Source organism: Macadamia integrifolia, chromosome 5, assembly GCF_013358625.1.
Source record: "Macadamia integrifolia cultivar HAES 741 chromosome 5, SCU_Mint_v3, whole genome shotgun sequence".
NCBI lineage: Eukaryota > Viridiplantae > Streptophyta > Magnoliopsida > Proteales > Proteaceae > Macadamia > Macadamia integrifolia.
Genome location: NC_056561.1, coordinates 16,088,684 through 16,111,110, shown reverse-complemented (window position 1 = coordinate 16,111,110; position 22,427 = coordinate 16,088,684). Strand labels below are relative to the sequence as shown.

Here is a 22,427-nt window from a genome sequence, read left to right as displayed (position 1 = left end):
AAAAAAAAAAAAAGAATAAGAAAAGAACACAAGGAGAAAACTCATAATTTTATGTATAAATCATTCATATAAGATAGTTCAACATAAGACAGGATCTCTCTTTAGACTTCCTCTAATCTTATGCTACATCATTTTTCTTTTTCTTTTTCATTTTTGAATCTGAAATTGGAAGCAAACTTTCCTGAAAGCATGTCTGATACAAAAGGTGAAAGATGTATTTGCATAATCAGCCTGAATAAAGCTTGTCTAGTCAATTTTCCAATATTGATTTTCAAACAACATCGCTATAATTATTCATGAGTAGAACTGATATGTGGAAGAGTCAATGATTATGTTCCGCAATCCACCGATCGTTGATGCAAACATGATGAATGTACCCAAAAATATGCAGGCCTGAAATGCAACAAAAATAATAGTGTGAAAAAAAAAAAGAAACTTTATTTAGACCATAAATACATAAATATGTGGATATAATTAAAGTAGGGAGATAAAGATGTCATACCCAATTCATTAGCCATGAAAAACTGAATCTCTTGGGTTTCTTGATGGCCAGCCACATAATGCATGGGAGCTGCATTAATTCTCTCCATAAATATGGGATTTCTTCAATGGGAAGAAAAAAAAAAACAAAAAAATGTGGTTGAATTACTTACAAAAAAAGAAGTGGGAGCAAAACCAAATCCTCCAAAGAAACCAAGAAGATCACCAAAGAAAGGGAAGGTTACACCAACAAATAGAGTCAAAGCTGATGAAAAAATGAAAAAAGAAAAAAGAAAAAAGAAAAAAAATTGTTAGTAGGATTTGAAGATAGTGAAGTGTGAGAGTTAAGATCTTGTAAGTTGGGAATATTAAATCTAGTGGTGTCAAACGTTACCCCGTATTGGTAGGTCTGATCTGAATCGATCGGTTGAAGCTTAAGATTGACTTGATTGATTATAAAAAATGTCGGGTTCAAGCATCGAACAATTAATAATCATGCATTCCCGATGCAAGGTAATCACTTGATCGATTATTGTGACCAACAATTACCAACCGTTTATAGTCCGACTAACCTGTTTAAATTTATTTAGTCCGATGATAACCCTTTTTTGCTTCTTTAATAGCCCATCTAGTCAATCAATCCATTTAATCCCAATTATAGCCTTATTACTTTAAGCCTAATTATAGATCAAAAACCAACCGACCAAATAGAAACATGTCCATGTCTTAGATTTTATGAAATTCAATAAGCTAAATAGACGAAAATAGTGCAGGACCTTAAATTGATGACAACCAAGCAGTCCTGAGCGAACCGACAAGGCCAGCCTATTGGCAACCCTAGTTAAATCATCCATGATTCCATGGAATGACTCAAGGACTACATAATAGTGTCTCAGTGTTAATTTTATTGTTTCAAGAACATAGCAATTGAAAAAAGAACACCTTCTTCTTACCAACATAAATGGATCGAACGACAAGCCGTAGTGGAAGTCCAGGAGGGAAGTCGAATTGTTTCACTATTGTCTTTTCAAGTATGTCGAACACTGGCATGGCATAGACCTGCACATATATATATTTTTTTCAATAATAGCTACCAATACTTTTGAGAATAAGAGAAAAATATAGAAGAAAAGCAAAGTGGATCATATATATAAGAGATTACTAGTGGAGAGCTCAAGACATCAAATCTTAATATTCTTCTCTCCAGATTTCTGCAAAGTCATTGATGTATCCCACTACACTAGCACCTTTGTTTGGTTAAGGTAAAATAACAAAAAGGTTTGAGCTTCAACTCATTGTTTACTCCAAAATAGGAATCAAGTTCTTATCCTAAGAAGATTAATTAAAAACTCAAAAAATTCTGGAACAAAGTGGTAAAGTAGCTATGGAGTTGGTTTTCTATTATAAAAAGCAGTCTTGTGTATAGCCTGGACTACACACACCATGCATGACAACATTCCATATGTTTTAGTGGTTGAATAATATTTAGACCAAAAGCAAAAGAGTCACCCTATGAGGTATTTAGTGTATTGTTAACATCATCATGTATAGGCTACCATCTTTTTGGGGTCTATCAATAAAAAAGAAAAAGGTATGGATTATCATTTAGCCATTGTATGGATTTAGATTAATAGATGAGTGTTGTTGATTTGTAGATTTAATTAGATGAATTTAATTGGGAGTGATCTTTATAATGGGTTAATTAGTGTATGGGCTTTATTATAGGTGTTTGGATCGAGTCTTTGTACGGGAATCATTCTCCTTTTATGTTTGATCGACACTTGAAATCCAATCAATGTAAAATCTTGTTGTAAGAAGAGATAGATTGAGTAGATTCCAAGTGTGGATCAGACATCATATGAGATTGGTTTTGATACAAGGACCTGATCCAGACTTATTAGTCCATGCTCCCATCAATATAAAGATAGTTGTGTTCATTAGTGGCCATCATTAACAACTTGTGTAAAAAGAGAAGTGAAGAAATAGAGAAGACTGACAAAGCGAACACATGAGGAGTTCTTTGACAAGAAATATATGGATCCAAGTACGATTCCAATCGAATCTCTATTATTGTAGTTAGGTTTGTGTTCTTTGATCTGTCATATTCGTCTTATATAAAATTCTATCATTCATAACTTTGGAATACTCTCTCACAACACAATTATCAATCGGCTTTCTCTCCAAGTAGTTATGTAGGTGCCACAATAGAAACCTCTTAATCCCCAAATTGACTCCACAACCTACTGGAAAAAGACCTTTTTCCTTCTTTCCTGATCAATAAAACCTAAAAGTGAATGAAGATCAATCTAGTTCCCTTTTGTGTCTACTCAAAATATTCAATCTAAACTGTTGATGCCTATACTTCACCATTTTCATTAGTGACTTAAAGCTTAAGTACCACCCACCTTATTAGATCTAGCATAGTTGATGCCTATAAATAAAGGCATACTAAGTGCATGAGGCTCTCACATTTGTGAGGTCCGGGACCTATATTTCAAAGTAATAAAGTAGTGGTGAGAAGAAAGAGATATCAAACCTGGTAGCTACCAATAACATGGATGACCACCATCAAATTAGCAGAGGCAATGAGCCACTCCGGCTGCCTAAGGGCGATGAGCAGATTATCTTGAACATCTTGTCCAAACGTATAATAACCTATAAGCGCCGTCGGAAAATAGCAAATTGCTGTAATAAAATAGGCCAACACAGCACCTCTCCACATTGGAATCCTTGATGGTTTTTCAGGTGTTGAAGGAATTGTGGCCTGAATCTCAAGAACAACAGCATGGCCTGCAAAGGCAAATGAGATCTGTCCCAGTGCATTAAACACACGAAACATATAATCTCCAGGATTAGTATCCTTGTATGCATAGCTCACATTCGGAATCGGTTTTCGCATCAAACAACCAACCCAAGATATCGTAGAATAACTGCAAGTAGCGAAGAAAGTAATATCAACTGTTAGAGCAGTAATAATCTCATATCAGATGTGAGTAGCCCGATATGAAGACTTATAGGTATTTAGGCACCCTCTCCTTAATGACTAACTTTTACGGATGAGTTAAGACTATTTGTTAGGCACCTTAGGGACATGACTGCAGCAGCTAAGGAAACTCCAGCAACAGAATTGAAATTGGGAAGTTGAGATAGTAGAAAATGGAGGGAACCAAAGATGCAAATCCAATAAGATTGTCTAATTCTAGTGCAATTGGTGCAGGCAATCTCCATGAACTTCTTAAGGCATTTGCCCCCAGTGACCATGTACACAATGTCACACCCTACTTGAACAATGAGTTGCTGTGGAAGCACAATCCATGGCCCTAGTTTTGGACCAAAAGCGTGTCGACTAAGTTCATAGTAGCGATCGAAACGAGTCCCCGGAACACATTCATGGAGCTGTATCATCTGCCATATTGTGTATAAGGTCATGCACCATGACAAGATCAGAACTACTGTTCCTGGTCCCCTACAATATACAAGAGATGGAGAGAGAGAGAGAGAGAGAGAGAAAGAGAGGAAGAGATGTCTTAGTAATTCTCTTACATTGACATAGGAAAGCAATCAAATTAAACACAAGTGGTTGTTTTAGTATATATATATATATATACCATCCTAAGTAGGCCATGGCATAAGGCAAGCTGAGAACACCTGCACCAACCATGGCTGTGACACAGTGGAAGGTAGAGTACCACCATTTGGCACGACGAGGAGGACCCTCTTTCTGCCACTCTTCCTCATAACTGACTTCCTGCAAGAGAAGAGCTAGCTTCTTAATTAACAGAACTATTAAATTCTTGATGGGTTTGAATGAAACATAACCATTATTGCTCACCTTTGAAGGAGGTATTGAGGATGAAACCATCTCTCTGCAACACAAGAGAGATAACAATCTTAGTGTGGAGTTCAGTGTCTATTCATGTATTTGTATTACAATTGTAGTGCTTCCTGAGTGGAATGTTTGTTGGAATAAAGAAAGAAAAGAGATGATGGATTCTAAATATCTGCAGCACTGTGGATGGAGGAAGTTTGCCCACAAAAGATAATTACATAACTAATGTGAGAAGAAATATAAGGTGTGTTGCCTCACACATTGACCCCACAGAGATGACCAAATTTAATCTAGGAATCTTCATTTGGGTGCAAAAAAATTTGCTGCTACTCGGGCTCGTACCAAAGATATGGAATAATTCACTTTCCCTATGAGATTCTATTTCTTTGGCTAGAAATCCGGGTAGGAGGATGAGATCTCCTTCCCGAGCGGAATGTTTATTGGAATAAAGGAAGAGATGCAGGATTCCAAATGTCTAAAACACCGAGTATGGAGGGAGTTTGCGTATGAAAGATACCTTCTAAAACTGATTTGACATCACAAGAAAAGTACCCAGATAAGGCACTTTGGGTAGAGGTCCATGACGGCGGTTGCCGAAGACCACATCACAAAAGGTACTCTATAGCTGCCTAGGTGACATTTCTTGTAGTGTGAGAAAATATACGAGGTGTTGCCTCCCACCATTAGGGTTCAATCTTCTGTGGTGAGCAATGAACAGTGAGTGGTGAATGGTAATGAGGATCCTGGCATGCACCCAGGCTGTTGGATCCTCATAACCAGTCACTACCTCACTGTAGAGGATTTTTATGCCTAGCCTTTGATCTACAGAGTGATCAAATTTAATCTGGAAACTTTCATTTTGGTGGCACTACCTTATTAGTGGTGACTGCCACGTGTATGGCTTATGATAGATGACCATAGAAGATCACTTTTTTTTTTTTTGAGTAAAACCATAGAAGATCACCACCATCTGTTATCCTTTCCTTGTCATATTACTTAAATTTGTATGAGAGTGTTTTTGGGGGAAGGGGGTTTTGAGCAATTTCAGAAATTGAACTAATGATGGGAAGTCTAGTTGGGGTCGGTGGCTATCTTAAATCATCATCGCCAAAGTTGCTTTATTAAGCAATATTATTGGTAGTTGATTATAATGGAGGAAGAAGATGCTTGCATTATGAACCTTGTGGGGTCTCATCCTTTGATCTACTCCTCACATTCACTCCCTCTATTCCTTACATTCACACACCCTTATACACCTTTAACTAGCTTTGCATCTTGGAAGAGGCCAAAAGCCAAAAGGGTAACTGAAAGCAACTTCCATATCATAAAGATGTAAGCGTGAGCTAATCATATCAAAAGGAGTGAATATTAATCTGGTCACAAAGGGGTTCAAGTTAATTCCTAGAATAAATTACTCTAACACAGTTTTTATTCATGGGTGGCTGAACGATAAGATGGTCCAAATGTGACCTAATCAGTCCTCACTTCTTTTTCCCTTATTGTATGTGATCGTAATTCTGTGGCTTTACGAAAACTCAATCTCATACTCTATATCAGTCGAGGGCAAAATATTACGAGTGCATCCAAATTTTTGCCTCGTGGGTGGTTCTTATTAGCCATCTTTGAATTAAATACGTACCAAATTTTACTTATTTAATTGTCCAATAGATAGAGGATCATGTAGATTGATCATCATTCAAAATCATAGCGGATCTCAACCATATGACTTCCTTTGTATTGAGTAATGGAGAATAAATATTATACAACTCCTTGGATAATGAATTCAAAATCTTGCTTTTTTTTTCGCATTGATACACTTCCCTTTAAGTATTGAAAGAGAGATCGGTGTCTTCATCAAGAATGGCTTCAATCAAGGCAAAAGAGAAGACAAGTTGTTCTAAACTAAACTTTGATTGAAGACATTGAAATCGGCAACAAAATTAGTAGTTGCTGATTCTGACAAGATTGTAAAAGAATCGGTCACAAAATACCTAAAATCGGTCAAATAGAAATCTTTTCCGGATCAGCCAGAATTAAAAATTCCGCTATGACGGATTTGATCCCGATTCTTAGAACCCTGCTTAGTTACAGAGGCTTGTACCTTACAACCTAGTAAAGTAAATATAGAATTCTCTGAAAATCTTTTTTTAGGCCCCGGCGCCAGGTGGGACAATGGCTTATGTGTGGGTGGACCTTATGGAGGTACACTAGCACCTCCTACGTCTATCTCTCTCCTCCTTCCTATGAAATGAAATATTTACCCTTATTATGGGAGGAGAGAGATAGATATAAGAAGCACCAACATACGCTACACAGCCAGATTGGGAACTCAGTTCTACCATAATATTCCTTTTGGGTCATGGGTTTATTTCATGGTATCGGTAATGGTATCTGCCTCATACTGATATGGATCAGTTTTATTGGGTCATATTGGTCTAAATCCTTACTAAAATAGTACTTTTTCATTAAAAAAAAAAAAATCCATATCCAAACTATATCAGTCTATTATCGGTCAGATATTGATATAGGTTGCAACCAACACCATTTTGGGTTATTGAAAAAAAACAAAACAAAACAAAAATGTTCAAATTGATCACTTCTTCCCTCCAAGTGTGTTAAAAACTAAAATGTAGAGTTGTGCTTGAATCAGACAATAAAACCGGATAAAGTCCTTAAACAAGAACGTTCTGGTACAGGCTTGTGACAAACACCTAGAGTCCACTAAGGTCAGAATCCAATATATTGAAGAGAGTGATATAATGGAATCCAGATGTTCATCACAGACCCATAAAAGAACATTCTTGTACTAGAACCTGATCTGGACTTCCAAGCAACCCCATCCCAATCTTCTTAGGGTCTTACTTAAAACGTGAAACTCAGAACGAGTTTTTTTTTTTTTTTTAATCCACAACTAGCTAAAACTTTATTGAAAGAAGTCCAATTAGAAGAAGCTCCTTCCCTGAAAGGCAAAATTTACCAGAAATGGTGGTGGATGAATCCACCAAACATGCTAAATTCCCAAGGTTGAAGCACCCTTGGCTAGGAAATGAGCCTCTTTATTGGATTCAGAAGAATCACAAAGAGAAGAGAAGTACTAAACACAAAATATCATCAACAATGGCGCTAGTAGCCCAATCCAAAGAAGTGTCAATCCTATTACAAGCATTAATAGCAGAGGAGCCAATTCAAAGAAGTGCCAATCCTGTTACAAGCATTAATAGCAGAGAAAAATCACTGAAAGAACTAAGGAAGAGAGTGCCAATGCTTTAGCTAGCAAAAGATCATCGCCAATGGCCTCGGCTTCCATAGCATAAGTAGAAAAAGCTAACACCTGCCTTGCATTTAGCAGCAAAGAAAGAGCCCTCAGATGACTTAATGATCACCCCCCGCCCTCCTTTGGTGAGGCATTCTAAGCTTCGTTAGAAGTGATAATGGAGCAGCCAGAGGATGATGCACCACCTCATAGAGGAGTGGTTAGGCAAACTCAAAATACCACCCCCCCCCCCCCCCACCCACCGAAAGAGTTGGGACCTCTATTGGCAAAAACGCGTTTTGTTTTAAACATGTTTCCATTTCTATGGTGTTTTTTAAGACGATTTTTTTAATATAATATCTATTTAATTGATCATATCTCTCTCCCGAACTCCGATCGACCTGATTCTTTCAGCTAACTCAATGGACTATATTTCTCATTACATCACCTTCTACTCAAATTCAATGCACGGACCTAAAATTGAGCTATAAGCTGATATATTTACAGAAAGGTACTTGTAAAGTGATGACTTTCAACTCCAAATAAACATATATCACTTCAAGAATGTGTTGACTATGTTGACAACAATAAATAATATCATAGCCTAATCACATTGCTCAATAAGACTTTGGGCATGTATGGTGTATAAATTTAGAATTAGTATTGGATGATATTTAATGATATGTCTTAGAAATTATATAAGACATGGGATGTATATGCATTAATGTTGGATATTTTAATTGTTTTAAACATAAGGTGCAGATATTCATGTAATAATTTTTTAATTTATATGAGAATACTATCGTTTTTTAAGTCTCGTTTGTTTGAAATCTACACGTTTAAAACCTATACCGTCTGTTTTCCGTTTTTTACCATTTCCTTTTTTGTTTTTACAATTTTTCTTACTGTATTGCTCGAAAATTTTTACTATTTAAAACTCGTATCATTCATTTCAGTTCTTTTGCCGTTCTTATTTCTGCTAACTATGGTTGGGACCCACCTATCCTTGAAAACTAAAGTATACCGTCTCCTACCATTTTGTTGGGCTAGTGTAAAAGTTAATCAATTGTAAGTAGAAGCAATGGAAAAAAAAATATGATGATGATGGCGACCAACTGTTCCTTAACCCGGAGGCCATATCGTACGGACAACCCACTATAGGAGCCAGCAGAAAGGTCCCAAAGAAGACCAACAGGAGTCATAGGGGACACATTTTTTGAAAAGCAGAAAACTATACTATTACTAATAAAGTGGTGCATATACCAAACACAAATGCACATTGAGAAGGAGTCGTTCAGTGACCCTCATGCTAGCTCCTAAACAAACGCCAATGCCAATGCCAAGGCTCAGGTGTGCACACAACAAAAACATCTATCATCTAATTCCAACTAAATGGGGTCAACTACACAGATCCGATATAGATATGAAAATATAAAAAGGTTCCATCAGTGAAATAAGATGGGATTAAAAAAAAAAAAAAAAAAAAGAAGAAAAAAAGTGAAAGCAGTAGTCAAAGAAAGATTACAGTAACATCCCCTCAGGTGTGAGCACAGTACAACCTATAAGTTGCACAACAATAACATTCATCAATGCAGCAACTTTACAAGGTACAATTTCAGTTTAACGATTGGGAATCGGATTGATGAATCGGCCGTCTTTAATCAGAATCAGTCATTACCTATCCTAAAACTCATCAATCTGATATCGACGATTCACACCTAAAAACCATAGAACACGTGTTATTGGATTTGATTTCTGATTCTAAAGTTCTTGACTGATTCTGTCCCAATTCTGTCTTTTAAAACTGTCCAAATGAATTTCTTCTCCCTTCAGGGAGAAAAAGAATGTGATGACCTGACATTCATATACAATCTGAACCTGTGACCAAGACAACAACAACAAATTCAGCCTTATCCCAACTAAATGGGGTTGGCTACATAGATCCATGCAAAACAAAGCATGGTAAACTAAGGTCCACACAAAAACAGAGAAATGAAAGTAAGAGGAACGAAGAAATGATAGATGACAATACTCTTAAATACATCTAGACAATCATATAAAACAAGAGCAAGTATGAACATACAACACAAGCATGTCAATTCTCTCAGAAACCAAAAAACAAAACAGACCAGCACCTCAAGCCAAAAGCTTCCGCATATATACATTTTGTCTTCTATGAACAACATGCAAGTACACCCATTTCCATCTTTCCTCTTCAATCTCACAGACTTCTGGTCAAACTGCTGCTTAGGTTGAGATACAACAAAGCGACAGGCGAGACATAACATAAGCCAAGAGTTCTTCCCGGTGGGAAAATGTAAAATCCAAGTGAGCATACTCAAATTCGTTGAAGGACACATCAACACCAGAATTCTTCATCAACTTGTAATGTCTCCTAACCATTGACGGACGTATAACCTTATCCTTCAGCCCAGCAACAAGGTCAACAGGCACATCAATAAGCCCATAGTACTCACCTAAGTCAAGGGGCTCAGGAGATCCATACACTTCCATGTTAGCAGCTGCACTCCTGTAATCATACATGAGAAACTTCCCTCTATGCTTCATCTGTGCAAGGTGAAGAGCAACATAAAATGACACTCCGGGCATGTCATACATGTTATAATGGGGCAACCCTAGCATCCCAACCCAGTTTGAGCTATCACCACCCACAACATAGCTCATAAGGGTCTGAACCAACCCTCCCAGGGCAGGGTAGTTGTGGAAGTCCCTTGCCAACTTGTTCAGCAGCATCCGGAAAAATCTGGTTGGTATATACAACCCAGGCATAACTGGAGCAAGGATTGGAGCCAATATAAGCAATAGATATTCCACCACCGTAAATACTGGGGTAGAATCATCATGGAAGCCACCTGGTGATAGTAGGATCAACCTTGACAGTCTGTGGGGCTTCTCTTCTATCCGATGTGTTATGACGTACATTAACATTGCTGCTCCTCCTAGGCTGTGGCAAACGGTAAAGAGTTTGTATGGCTGATCATCATTCGTTTCCTCTTCAAAATCAGGCAGCCTGCTCTTCAGTTCAGAGGTTTTAACTTGATGGATTTTCTCTATCATAGCAGGTATATCCTGTGTACCATGCTCATTGATGGAGTAATTCCAGTACCTGCAGGATGAACAATTTTTTAATGGGCATTTTCATATTTTTTTCCTTTTTATTTAATCTTTAGTGTGTGCATTGGGGTGGGGGGGGGGGGGGTGGAGTTACACAAGTACTAATGAACCTTTTCTTTCCACCTTAATTCCAGAGCACCCAAAAGCATTTAAATTCAAAAAAAAAAAAAAAGGCAATTTTTTTTGATACAGTGGATGGAGCCTTTTAGACAGGCACACCAAGTTCTGCCATGTGGAGAGGTGGTGTGGTAGTTTTGACCATTGAATATCTAGGGAATGGTCTGCAAAGGGCTACGCATCAAAATTTCAGACTCGCACTCAACCATATATCTTCCCATTTGTGTCCATGTACCCCTCCTAGTCCCATACACCCTCTTGATAATTCAGAATTTTCCAATGCACTTTTTTGTGCACGTGGCCAACTTTGTTTGGTTGAAAATTGATATGTGAGAAGGGGACATTGGGGTCCACCTGTCCACAAAATTTCAGTCCTATCAAACCTGTCACACGGCAGAACTAAGTGCCTGTCAAGGAGATTCCATCCTTGAATTTTTATTTTTTTTTCTTCTTTTTTCTGGGAAAACCAGGTCCTCAAAAAGCCATCAAACAGACTTCTTACAGAAACATACTGTTGTGAGGAGATGTTCTGGTTAATATGCTCCCTAGAAACCAAACAATGAAAGTTCACCAGAAATACATAAACAGACTTCTTACAGAAACATACTGTTGTGAGGAGATGTTCTGGTTAATATGCTCCCTAGAAACCAAACAATGAAAGTTCACCAGAAATACATAAACAGACTTCTTACAGAAACATACTGTTGTGAGGAGATGTTCTGGTTAATATGCTCCCTAGAAACCAAACAATGAAAGTTCACCAGAAATACATAAACAGACTTCTTACAGAAACATACTGTTGTGAGGAGATGTTCTGGTTAATATGTTCCCTAGAAACCAAACCACGAAAGTTTCCCAGAAATACATCATAACCTGCATAAATGATAAATGTGAATTGGTGGTCTAAGGCACATGGCAATGCATCCTGAAAACTATGAGCACCCAAAGAGGAAAGGGAAAACTAGTAAGGGCATACCTTGATCAAAGGCAGCAAATGCATGAGAGCCAACAACTCCATTGGATACCCATCTGGATATGAGATGAAAATATAAATAACAGATGGTCAATCTTCATATATAGACCCAAGAACTAGAGCCATATAACAAGAATTACATGCATGGTGTAATGCATTCATGCATTTGTAAGCAGACCTTGCAAAGAAAATGATGCCACATTTTATCAACTATTGTTTAGGAGTGCTTTTTTCTTTTCTTTTCTTTCTTATTTTCTTTGTCAAGCATACAAAATGGCATAGTCACAAGGCTCAACCTGGTGGTATCTTGGCAACTGGGGACTCCGGGTCAACTCAGAAAAGATTGGGTCCTTATATATATATATATATATATAATATACATATAAATAAAAGCGCAAATGAGCATGTGAACGGTGGCTAAAGGTTATACCCTTAGGACTCAAATATTCCAAGGTTCAACTCTCTCCCAACATTGACCATCTATATTTTTCTTAAAAAGAAAGAACATGCATAATATTATCTAGACTCAGGCAGGTGGGAAGATGTGTATGGACTTTGTTTCATGACTGGTGCTAATTCAAGTTATAACCGTCCAGATCTGTCCTGTCTGATAACAATGCAAAATAATTTACTCTTGGATAAAATATTACCTACTTCAATAGCAAGTAGAACATTTCAATATAATATTTTTTTTTGGTGTGCTGACGACGGGTATCCAGGCCTTTAGCCTGACTAATCCTGTGGGCCCATATTGACCCCCAAACCATATGGGCTGGGTCATACCTGGGTTGAATGAGAACCATTCAACTTCACTGAAATCACCGAAGAGCACTAAACACCCCCGATTGAGTGGCTCTAAGGAGGTAAGAGGAGTCGAACTCAAAACCACACGCTTCCTGAGGCGAAAGTCCCTCGCACACTCCGCTAACCCCTTGGGGTTACAAGTAAACAATTTCACACCCATAGAAGTATTGCAATAATTTAAATACTAGCATAACTCAAACGCTAAAAGGAAAACTATTTTCATGTAAGTTACAAATTGACCACCAAAGATTTTAAGATACCAACAGACTAGTCCCTCTGGTTTCTGACCTAAAGCTTCTCCCTTATCAAACTAAGCTATAGATGCATCCCTCTAATATTGTTTCTTGAAATCTAAATGAAGATCCAAGTATTTTGTATGCAAGTCCTAAATTATCCTTCTCCTTTTAATATCCAAATAACACTTTTATATATCAAACTATTTTAACTAATAAAATATTCAGTGAAATATTAACACTAAGTACCTGTTACAAAGACGCACAGCTAGGATCCTCACATTGTAGTGGGTTCATCGCCTTTATTGACATGTGGCCCGCACCACATGGAAGGGATACTGGTCATGCATCTACTACCATGTTTATGCAATATTCATCAATCACAACCCTGGATGAAATTTTGTCTTTTCATATGCCTATTTTAAATGATTTATATTTCGAGATTATAATAGAAGCATGACCAGGATATAAGTGGGCGAACCTGTGGCACAACGGTTAAGTTGCACTATTGCAACATGTTGGTCTGGAAACAGCCTCTTTTGCGAAGCAGGTAAGGCTGTGTACACTTGCCCCTCCCAGACCTTGCAATAGCGGGAGCCTCGTGCACTGGGTTGCTCTTTTTTTTTTTCATGACTGGGATTTGAAACTGTGCAGTATACCCCATACAAAACAGAGGATGGACACAATGCATGGGAGGACCTCAGCTATGCATCTATTACATGCATGTACAGATAGAATTTCCCTGAGTATCATATTAATTAAAATAGTTTTAACATACAAAATGCTTGTTTGGATATTAATAGTAAAGGAGGTTGCTGAGGTCAAGAAATACGTCTCATGATAGTGTCCACTCTGGGCTGCCCTCCGAAGCTAGCTTAATGTCATCCTCACGGTTTTAAAAGGCCTCATGAGGGAGTGAAGACTTTAATCCTTACATGACCCGCAGTCTCTAATGGAGAGAGCCTTAGGGAAGAGAGGGGAAATCATAATAGCAGGGGGAGGAAAGGATCACACAATTAGGTATTGCACAAATCCAACCAGGGAGGGAGAGAAATCGCATAAAGAAGGGGAGGGGAAGAATCACTCACAACACTAAGGCTCTCAAACATTAACTCAATTCATCATTCTTTAAATCTGAGAAATTAGATTACATTAGTTCCTCTATATAAAGAGGGCAGACTAGCAGTCATAACCTAACTAGGAGTTAGACTCCAAGTAGGATTACATAGTAGGAGTTGGACTCCAAATAGGACTAGACTAGAACTCCAACATGGAGCAGGTAACTAACTAGTCATTCACTAATATGGAAACCTAAACTGACTAAAAACTGAAATAACAAAGGAGATAGACTCAAAACAGAACTCTAACTAAGCTAATAACTGAAATCCCGTTTTCCTACTTTCTACCCATATTTTAGGCCCATTAAAATAGCTCATTACAAAGAAAACCCATGGGATCAAAGGCCCAACACATACATAACCCAACCCAAGGTTTATTTGCAATAAAATAAGCTCATTAAGTGACTTATCTACATCAGTCCCCCTTTAGTCACCTATGTGGAACTATCTTAATCGCCCTTGAGGCTAGTTTTTACCCACAACAAAGACCAATATAAAAAATCTTGGACCCGTTTGTCATTAGATTCCAAGAAATAACGGAGAGTCGGAAAGGTGTATTTGTAGCTTAGTTGGTAAGGGGAAAAAATTTTTAGGTCAAAAACCATAGTTCCTGATCTGCAATTTACCCCAATTTTCAGCAGTTTCTTATAAAAGAACATTTGTCTTTTTTTGGCTAAAAGGTCATTCGTTAAAGGAAAAGAAAAATAAAAAAGAGATACAAGAAAACTGGCTCCATCCTCTGGTGAAGCCATTAGTAAGGGGAAATCCCCTAACTAACCAGAAAAATTAATCCCTTAAGATACTAAATTCAGGGATCATATGCATTTCTAATCCATAAGAGGACCTTCACAAATTACTTTTCTGACGAGGCAATACGGTCAGACTTCTGGCTAGCCTACTCCCCATTACCCTTTTTCCTTTCCTTTTCCCTTTGTTTAACTTTCTTGAAGCCATCGAGATCCTCTCTTAGTTAAGCTGCCTCATAAACAATAGCAATTTCAGGGTACTTCAAAATAGCTCGTCCTTTGACAGTACTCGGCCAAACAGACTCCACCAAGTTCTTCCTCTCTGCAACATTCACATCCTCGCTTAATATTAGGGCCCCTACCACGACCACCTCGATTGTCACATTTCCCACACAGATACGTTCCCACCATGATAAGCTATTCTCGGCCCCCCACATCTTGATTGCATCTCCTTCTCTAATTGGCCATAAATTTCCGTAAGGGTCTCTCGCCTTTCCGGACTACCAGTGTGAGAGCCATCTTCCCCCGCATCATCACTCTCTCCCAAATCCTCTACCTTTCTTGACCTCGTTTCATAACGAGAAACTGAAGCAGACTTACCTGACCCATCTACAGAAACCATATCTGACCCATCTTCAAAAACCATATCTGCCCAGTCCAATATAGCAACCCACCCAACCCTTGCTTCTCGTCATTTGACACGCCTTTTTAACAAGATTCTCTGAACCTTGTTCACTTCCCTCTATACAATCTTGGACTAGGAGGTTTCCGTGTACCATTATCCCTCCCTCAATCAATTCCAATCGATCCCCTCCTTGAATGAAAAGATGCTCATCTCTAACCCGAGAATGGTAAGGGGCAACCATTATCTCATCCAAGCCTTGATATTCTCCATTAATAATGGAGAGATTATTATTCCTATTCAAATCGACGCTTGAAACAAATCCGGATCTGGAACCAAGCAAATGAACTTCTAGGTCATGAAGCTCCACGTCACCCGCTCCATGTAGTCCTTCCTTATCAAGATTTTCAACTTGGCCGTTACCTAAAGTAACAAAAATTGCCATATATATATATATCTTTATTCAAATTCCCAATTGAAGGAGTTTCAATACCATCCACTTCTAATCTCTCCAAATCTTCCTCATTTTGTTGCATAAATATCTCCACCACATCATCAATCATTCCATTATTCAATGGCCGATTACCCACCACTCTAGCTTGAGATACCAAAGGATCTAGATCTCCCTCTTGAAATAGACACATAATCCATTCAGGATTCTCCCGAGATTGGGTGCCTCCCAAAATAGAAGATAACTTGCGACGCAACTCATCAGCCGACCTTGCCTTTGCCAAGTCCACTCTATCTTCAACCTCCACATAATTTGCTCGTGGCACCCTCCTTCAGGAATCTGCTTACTTGCTTGAACATCATCTGCTTTTTTCTTCTTGCATGCACCAATCAAGTGCCCCACCTTCTTATAGTACCCACATCTGCTTAGTTCATCCTCATATTCACTATATTGTGTGAAACAAAACAAACTCAAGGAACCTGGATGACGGTGTTCAACCCGAATTTTTTCCAACCTAGCAACAGTGGGTGAAGCCTCCACTTCAACCAGGACGCAAGCAAAAGGACGTTGTTCATTATACCTAAAAACTAGTTAATCCCCCTCCCCTCTTTCCCCAAAAAAAGAAACTAATCAGATTGTACTAACTAATTTATGAGCCATTGGATTTGAATTTCTATTTTTTCCTGTCATGTCATGTCTCAGTGATAATTTTGTCAGCTGTTATATTGGTGAGTTGTACCTTGTGAGTATTAAATACCAAACAAGGGAAGGAAGAAATGTTTTAAAGGCTACTAGCTGATTGATTTCATATTCTTCATGTATACTGATCATTAATTAAGGATACATGATCAATAACCAGGGGTGCAATGAGTTCTTCATTAAAAATTACACAACAAAACCTTAATCTGAAGTTGGAAATAAATGGAGCATGACCACTGGTTAGAGCTTCATCATCAGCCTCTTATCAAGGTGACAATAAAAAAGGAATTTAGAATTATTTCCATAAAATCCCCTCCTGAAACTTAAAATCAAGAATGAAAATAATCAGCTGTAACATAAAAGGATCCACTACTTTGTTTGCAAAGCTCTGGATATCGATGAGCCAAAAGCTGCATGGCTGATATCATTTCATGGATCAAAATGATAAAACATTCCGAAGGTCCAATTTTATACTTTTGGGATCAGCTTTCATTAGTTTGTTGTGCATTGCCAGATTTCAAGTTTGTTTTAACGGCCCAAGCTCAATTACAGGCTTCAAGAGATGTAAAACCACTTCCTACCACCAAATCAAAAAAGATATTAACAAAATTAAGTAATCTAGTACGACTGCAGCATCTTCTATTGTAGCACGTGTGTCGCCCAGGGCATGAGGGGCATGATGACTTGACGTCATCCTCACCTTCCTCCAGCTTATCACCGGCAGTCTGTTCAGGGTTCCAAACTCAACAGTGGCAACTAAACACGAGGGTTGCGCTCGTTGCAGGACTTAACCCAACACCTTACGGCACGAGCTGACGACAGCCATGCACCACCTGTGTTCGCGGCATGTCAAACCCTGGTAAGGTTCTTCGCTTTGCAACGAATTAATGTTTTTTTGGAGAGAGATACTATTTCACTAATCGAGTCACAGGTATCTAACATATTCATACTTAACGATTTTCCACAAAGTGGTGGCGAAACGTATAACTTGTACAAATCTTTCCATTTTCCAATTCGATCCGATCCATTCGTTCGTAGAGCTATTTACTCGATCGCAGACCTAACTATTTACTTGAGCAATCAGTCAGGTTCTTGTCTTACTTTATGAAGTTAATATTCTCTGCATAAGTTTGAAAAAGAAAAAAATAAATTCCAATCATCACATATGAATGACTCAAGAAATTGTTGCATTTAAATTGGAAATGTAATTGGAAGGAATAACTCACCCCATGGATGAATCCAATATTCCATGTTGCAGGTACACAACTTTCCGTGCATCATGCCTGCAGCAACATGGCATGTGTTATGCATCAATTCGCTGAAGTAAATTTCGAAATCAAGCAAGATCAACACGTATATACCTAGGAATTCTTTCCAAAAGAAGAACATATCCATCGGCAGTAACTAAATGAATAGCTTCATACGGATACCTGCAAAAGCAGGTTCAAGTTAGAATCCTCGAACAGGGCCGCACAAAAAGATTCTTGAGGGTTACAAATGAGATAGTTAAGCTATTACATCCCTCAATACAGTATTTTGGCCCTCTCAGACTAACTTCACTCAGGATAGAAGCAATTAAGCTACAGTACACTAGGGGTAAATCAAATTATCTATTGTAACTCAACAAGATAGCCCTTACCCCAGTTCCGTTATGAAATCTTGGCAGGTTCGACCATCAGTATTCATAGCCTGACGAAAATTGGTTTCCCTTTCAGTAGGAGTTGGGTCATATTCACCAAGTGCAGCTGTGGGAACAGATGTGTCTGAGCCACTCCCAGGCACTTCCATGATGCTGCTCTGAAAAGAAAACCAACAAGAAAGCATTCTGAACAATTCTGATGGCGAAAGAAGGCGATGTGCTGCCCTGTGAACAATGTCAAAGATGGCTTCTATGAAGATTTCAATTCCTAGCTGGAGGTCCTGGTTAAAATTGTAATGTCAAATATCAGAAAGAAAGCACAGCCAGCAGAAAGCAGTATAGACATAATTCCAGAGGAGCAATCCCAGCAGAAACCTCAATAACTCCACGTCTCCTGTCAGTGGTGAAGTGAATAACATGTTCGTTGAGGAAGTTTGATTTGTTGGTAGAATGTGAATTCAAAGGCTGATGCATTTGTGGGGTACTTGGACTTGTTGACCCCTTAAAGACAAAAGAATGATAAAGGCAAAATGGTATACCCAACAAAAATGTTGCAGGCCTGAAAACCCATGATAATAAACACTTGACCCAGTGTGTTTGATCTTTATCATACTTTGGGAAACTGCATGCTCGAGATATCCGAGAAGCATTTGATGAAGGAGATAGAGGATATAAGCTTTCATCGCTATCTTCTCCAGACAAGTAATCCACACTTGAGTAAGTATCGGAATGGATAGCAAGTTCATGAATGAGTTGGTTGAAGGAGGAGACACCACTATCACCATCAAGAAAAGGTGGAAATGTAAGACAAATAGAACAGGCAACTCTAACCAAACATGCTTGGAACAGAATATCTTATATTGAAATGAAAAATGCCAAAATTATAGAAAGCAAAGTTGGATAAAGAAATATATCTGACAAGATTATAAGGCTCTACAATAGTAACTCTTTATGCAGCACTGTGGTCAATAAGCATTATCCAAGACCAGAGAGGAAAAAATGTAATTTCAAAGAGATGACGAGAATGCAGATACTTGCATACAGAATATTTCTTCTAAAAGACCATTACAACTTTTCTGAAGACAATCGAAGGTTAAGATCAGTGCTCAAATAAATTGAAGATGTTGCCGCAACTTTATATCCTAACAGGATTTACATCATGCTTCTTTGGTCTACCCTGAATGCAGTAGAAATTAAAATGGAAACATTGTATAACTTTCCAATTGCAATGTGTCCATAATAGAAGCTTATTTGTAATATGCAATACTTTGGCCAATATAGTACAAAGAGAAGTTTCATAAGAAGCTTCCTAAAATTTACAGGGAATTGAAACGCCACCTGCTGTGAAACATAAGTGCCACTGTTAGTGTCCAAAACACCAAATTTTTCAACGTTTTGTTTTACTCTACTGTAGTAAAGCGGACTTACTTTTCCATCCAACGGGGAAGTCGAGGACCACGAAAAGTTGGCCTGAGCTCCCACCCCTGGATGCCTTCAAGAATATAGGATTTTCCTGGCATTGTAGTCAATATAAGTGCTGAAACTCCATTTATCAACTTCACAGTATTGTTCAATGCTTCATAAGTGAATGTTTTGACGGACCTAGAGACATGACCACCAAAAAAAAAAACCATATGTATTAATCAATCAAGATAAATCAGTTATTAGCAGCAACACTTGAAGAGGAAATAAATTCTGGGAAAGAACCATTCCCACATCCACTATAAAGCAAGAGAACCACAAAAGCACACTCTACTAGATGACCTTGCATGCTTGTAAATTTATAGATTAGAGTGATCAGACAGAAACCTGACTAAGAAAGAGGACTGTGTAACACAATGAAGCAGATGGCGAACAAGATGGATATACTCATTCCATGGAGTGACTGGGAAATTATAATCAACCAAATTAAGGATTTTGTCAAATTACAAGGTGAGGAATGGAGAAAGGTTCAGAAACAGGAAGAAAAATGGTCGGAGGGAGAAAGTTTAAAGATTTATGTCCCACATTTTTATCCTTTGGCTGTGGACAAAGAGGAAACCATTAACCTATATTTTGTAGTAGACAATGGAATGTCAACCATTATTCTATGCTTCTTCTAACTCCTAAAAAAGAGAGAAGTATACACTGCACTACTTGAGAGTTTGCTATTAAGAATTAAAATTCCTTCAAAGATTTGAGAATTTATAAAAATGGGATACAATGTATATTCACAAAAAGCCCATCATGAACCTAGCCAAGAGAAATAATTATTCCCATCCTCCTAATTCTGAAGCTCCACCTCGTCCCACAGAAGACTACTACCTGAGGCATCCATCGATACACACTTTTGAGTCCAGATCTGGCTCAAGCAAACCCCATCAACACCTCTTAATTAATTCCTAGAAAGTGAGCAGATCATTCTACCGAAAACAAAAACAAAACAGAAAGTTAGCAGACCAGCTTCAACCTAGTTATTACTACCTTCAAAGTCTCCCTTCTTTCAAGAAAACCCAATCCTCTTCAATACCAATTCCATGCAAGAATTTAGTTTTTAAGAAACAAATAAGTACCCCTTTGTCTTCCCTGTATTTCTCCTTTCCCAAAGGAGACAGGGATCACAGGGCTTGCAAATAGGAGCACTCAACCGATTTGACCATTTCTTTCTCAAATGACAATGTGGAAACGAAGTTACCAAAGATGAACCATTTCTTTTTTTCCCCATGAATCCCAAACCTCCTCAACTGCGAAATTAGCATATTCAACACCTCAATGAAAAGGAAAATACAAAATAGAGCCTCATTACTTTCTAGCACAACTTCAGATATGCACATCCTTGAAGATTGAAGTGTTTCCTTCTTCGCCAACATCCAAAGTAATAGAGAATGAAAGAGCCAATGGATTATACTCCAAATCTCAAAAGTAACAAACCAAGTTCTAACGATAGCATTGTCAATGGGTATAATCTCAAAAATGAAAAAGGACAACGGGTAACCAATATACTGCTTGGCCTGCAAGAGAAAAAGTTTGGGCTGGAAGCAAAAAATTGGGAATAACCTGTCTAACCACCGTGGATTAACTGTATGGGTTTTAGCCAATAAAGCCTGCTAAACAAAGAATGCTTCTTCTGACGGATAGAACCAGACCACAGGAAACTGAGGTTAGGAATTTGAGAGAGCAGAAACGCAAATCTACAGAGAACACTCCATTAATTGTCTGATTTCCAAACCTTTGTATCATTGGAAAATAATAGCTGCTCACAATCCATGATATTCTATTGATGTAAAAGAACCCATTAATAATTTGTACTGATTTTGCCAGAGAAAACCAACAGTTCAAAGTTTAAACATCCCCAAAAATCTCAAACCCAGAAAATTTTAAACAAAAAAGAGCTCATTACATTAACTACATCAAGATGTTAAATATAACTCTATATTGACCCTAATTTTAAATAAAAGGGGAGGGAAAACGAAGAAGAATGTGACGGAGGATTCAAAGCGAGAGACAGTAATTCCTAGATAACAAATTTGAGATCAAAAGCAGAAAAAGAGAAGTACTTTAGAAACTTACTCTTTGGTCACAGCGAGGACGCTGTCGACGAATCGCTGCATCCTAAGTAGTTTTGGATTACGAAAAAGAATTGCTTCTCTTACCCGAAACAAATCGGTTCAAAAAGGAATTTTGAATAAGAAATTTCTAGAGAGAGAACGCACAACAACAACAGCAGCAACAACAGAAGCAGAGAAGAGAGAGGAGTTTCCGAGAAAAACGAGAAGGGGAGACAACAACGAGGCGCCACAGTTGGATTCATTTTGGGCGTACACCACACGCGGCCTCCTCTCGTCGAACTTAGTGTCTTAGTCGTCGTCGTCATCGTCATCCTCACTCCTCCCTCAGCAAGAAGAAACGATTCTCTGTTCCACTCTCTTTCCCTATATTTACGTGGCCGATGCCAAGTGAGCCTCCAATCTAAGCCACTTGTCACCATTGCTTGCGTGCTTTCCTCAGAACTCAGAAGGGCGTGGCATCTTTTTATATATATGGATAACTGGATCCATAGTTCGGGGGACCTGTAAACACCCACGCCTCCCAGCCATCTGATGCGTGGTAGAGAGTTGGAGATGATTCAGATGCTATCCTCCCCCTGGGTGAGGGGAATTTGGATCTCCAGTGCCAATGAGGAGAGGGAGAGAGAGAAACAGAAGGGACTCAGATCCTCTCCAACCATTGGGCATCCCAGCACTCATCCAAGAGCAGGACCTAGTATACTCAAGAGAGAGAATGACATAAAACCTTCACTAGTACCACTACAGCAATGACTCCAACATCCCTCGATATTGGAAAGGATC

General features: G+C 38.4%; 1 protein-coding gene and 1 pseudogene across 2 annotated transcripts; both read right to left on the bottom strand.

The window, feature by feature from the left end:
• Window positions 1-33: 33 nt before the first annotated feature.
• Window positions 34-4,930, bottom strand: LOC122078620 (lysine histidine transporter-like 6). Of its 2 annotated transcripts, XM_042644688.1 has the most exons (9): window positions 4,827-4,930; window positions 4,313-4,346; window positions 4,089-4,228; window positions 3,563-3,946; window positions 3,017-3,410; window positions 1,434-1,539; window positions 654-745; window positions 503-571; window positions 34-393 (listed from the first exon to the last, which is right to left on the bottom strand). In XM_042644688.1, exons 2-9 carry the CDS (start codon window positions 4,340-4,342, stop codon window positions 295-297), a joined length of 1,314 nt encoding a protein of 437 aa, XP_042500622.1. In that variant the 5' UTR covers window positions 4,343-4,346; window positions 4,827-4,930; the 3' UTR covers window positions 34-294. The 2 variants fall into 2 exon arrangements, with proteins under 2 accessions (XP_042500622.1, XP_042500621.1); XM_042644687.1 differs by lacking the exon at window positions 4,827-4,930 and having other exon boundaries at window positions 4,313-4,530.
• A 4,535-nt stretch (window positions 4,931-9,465) lies between these two features.
• Window positions 9,466-22,420, bottom strand: LOC122079647 (annotated as a pseudogene).
• Between the last annotated feature and the right edge of the window lie 7 nt (window positions 22,421-22,427).

Bases quoted from the DNA above. Each gene is read 5' to 3' on its own strand.
- LOC122078620 (XM_042644688.1), bottom strand. From the start codon at position 4,342: ATGGTTTCATCCTCAATACCTCCTTCAAAG. The intron at 3,947-4,088 runs GTATATATATAT...TGTATATTGTAG, and splicing joins GCCATGGCCTACTTAGGATG to GGGACCAGGAACAGTAGTTC. The intron at 1,540-3,016 runs GTTTGATATCTC...ATATATGTGCAG, and splicing joins ATGTTATTGGTAGCTACCAG to GTCTATGCCATGCCAGTGTT.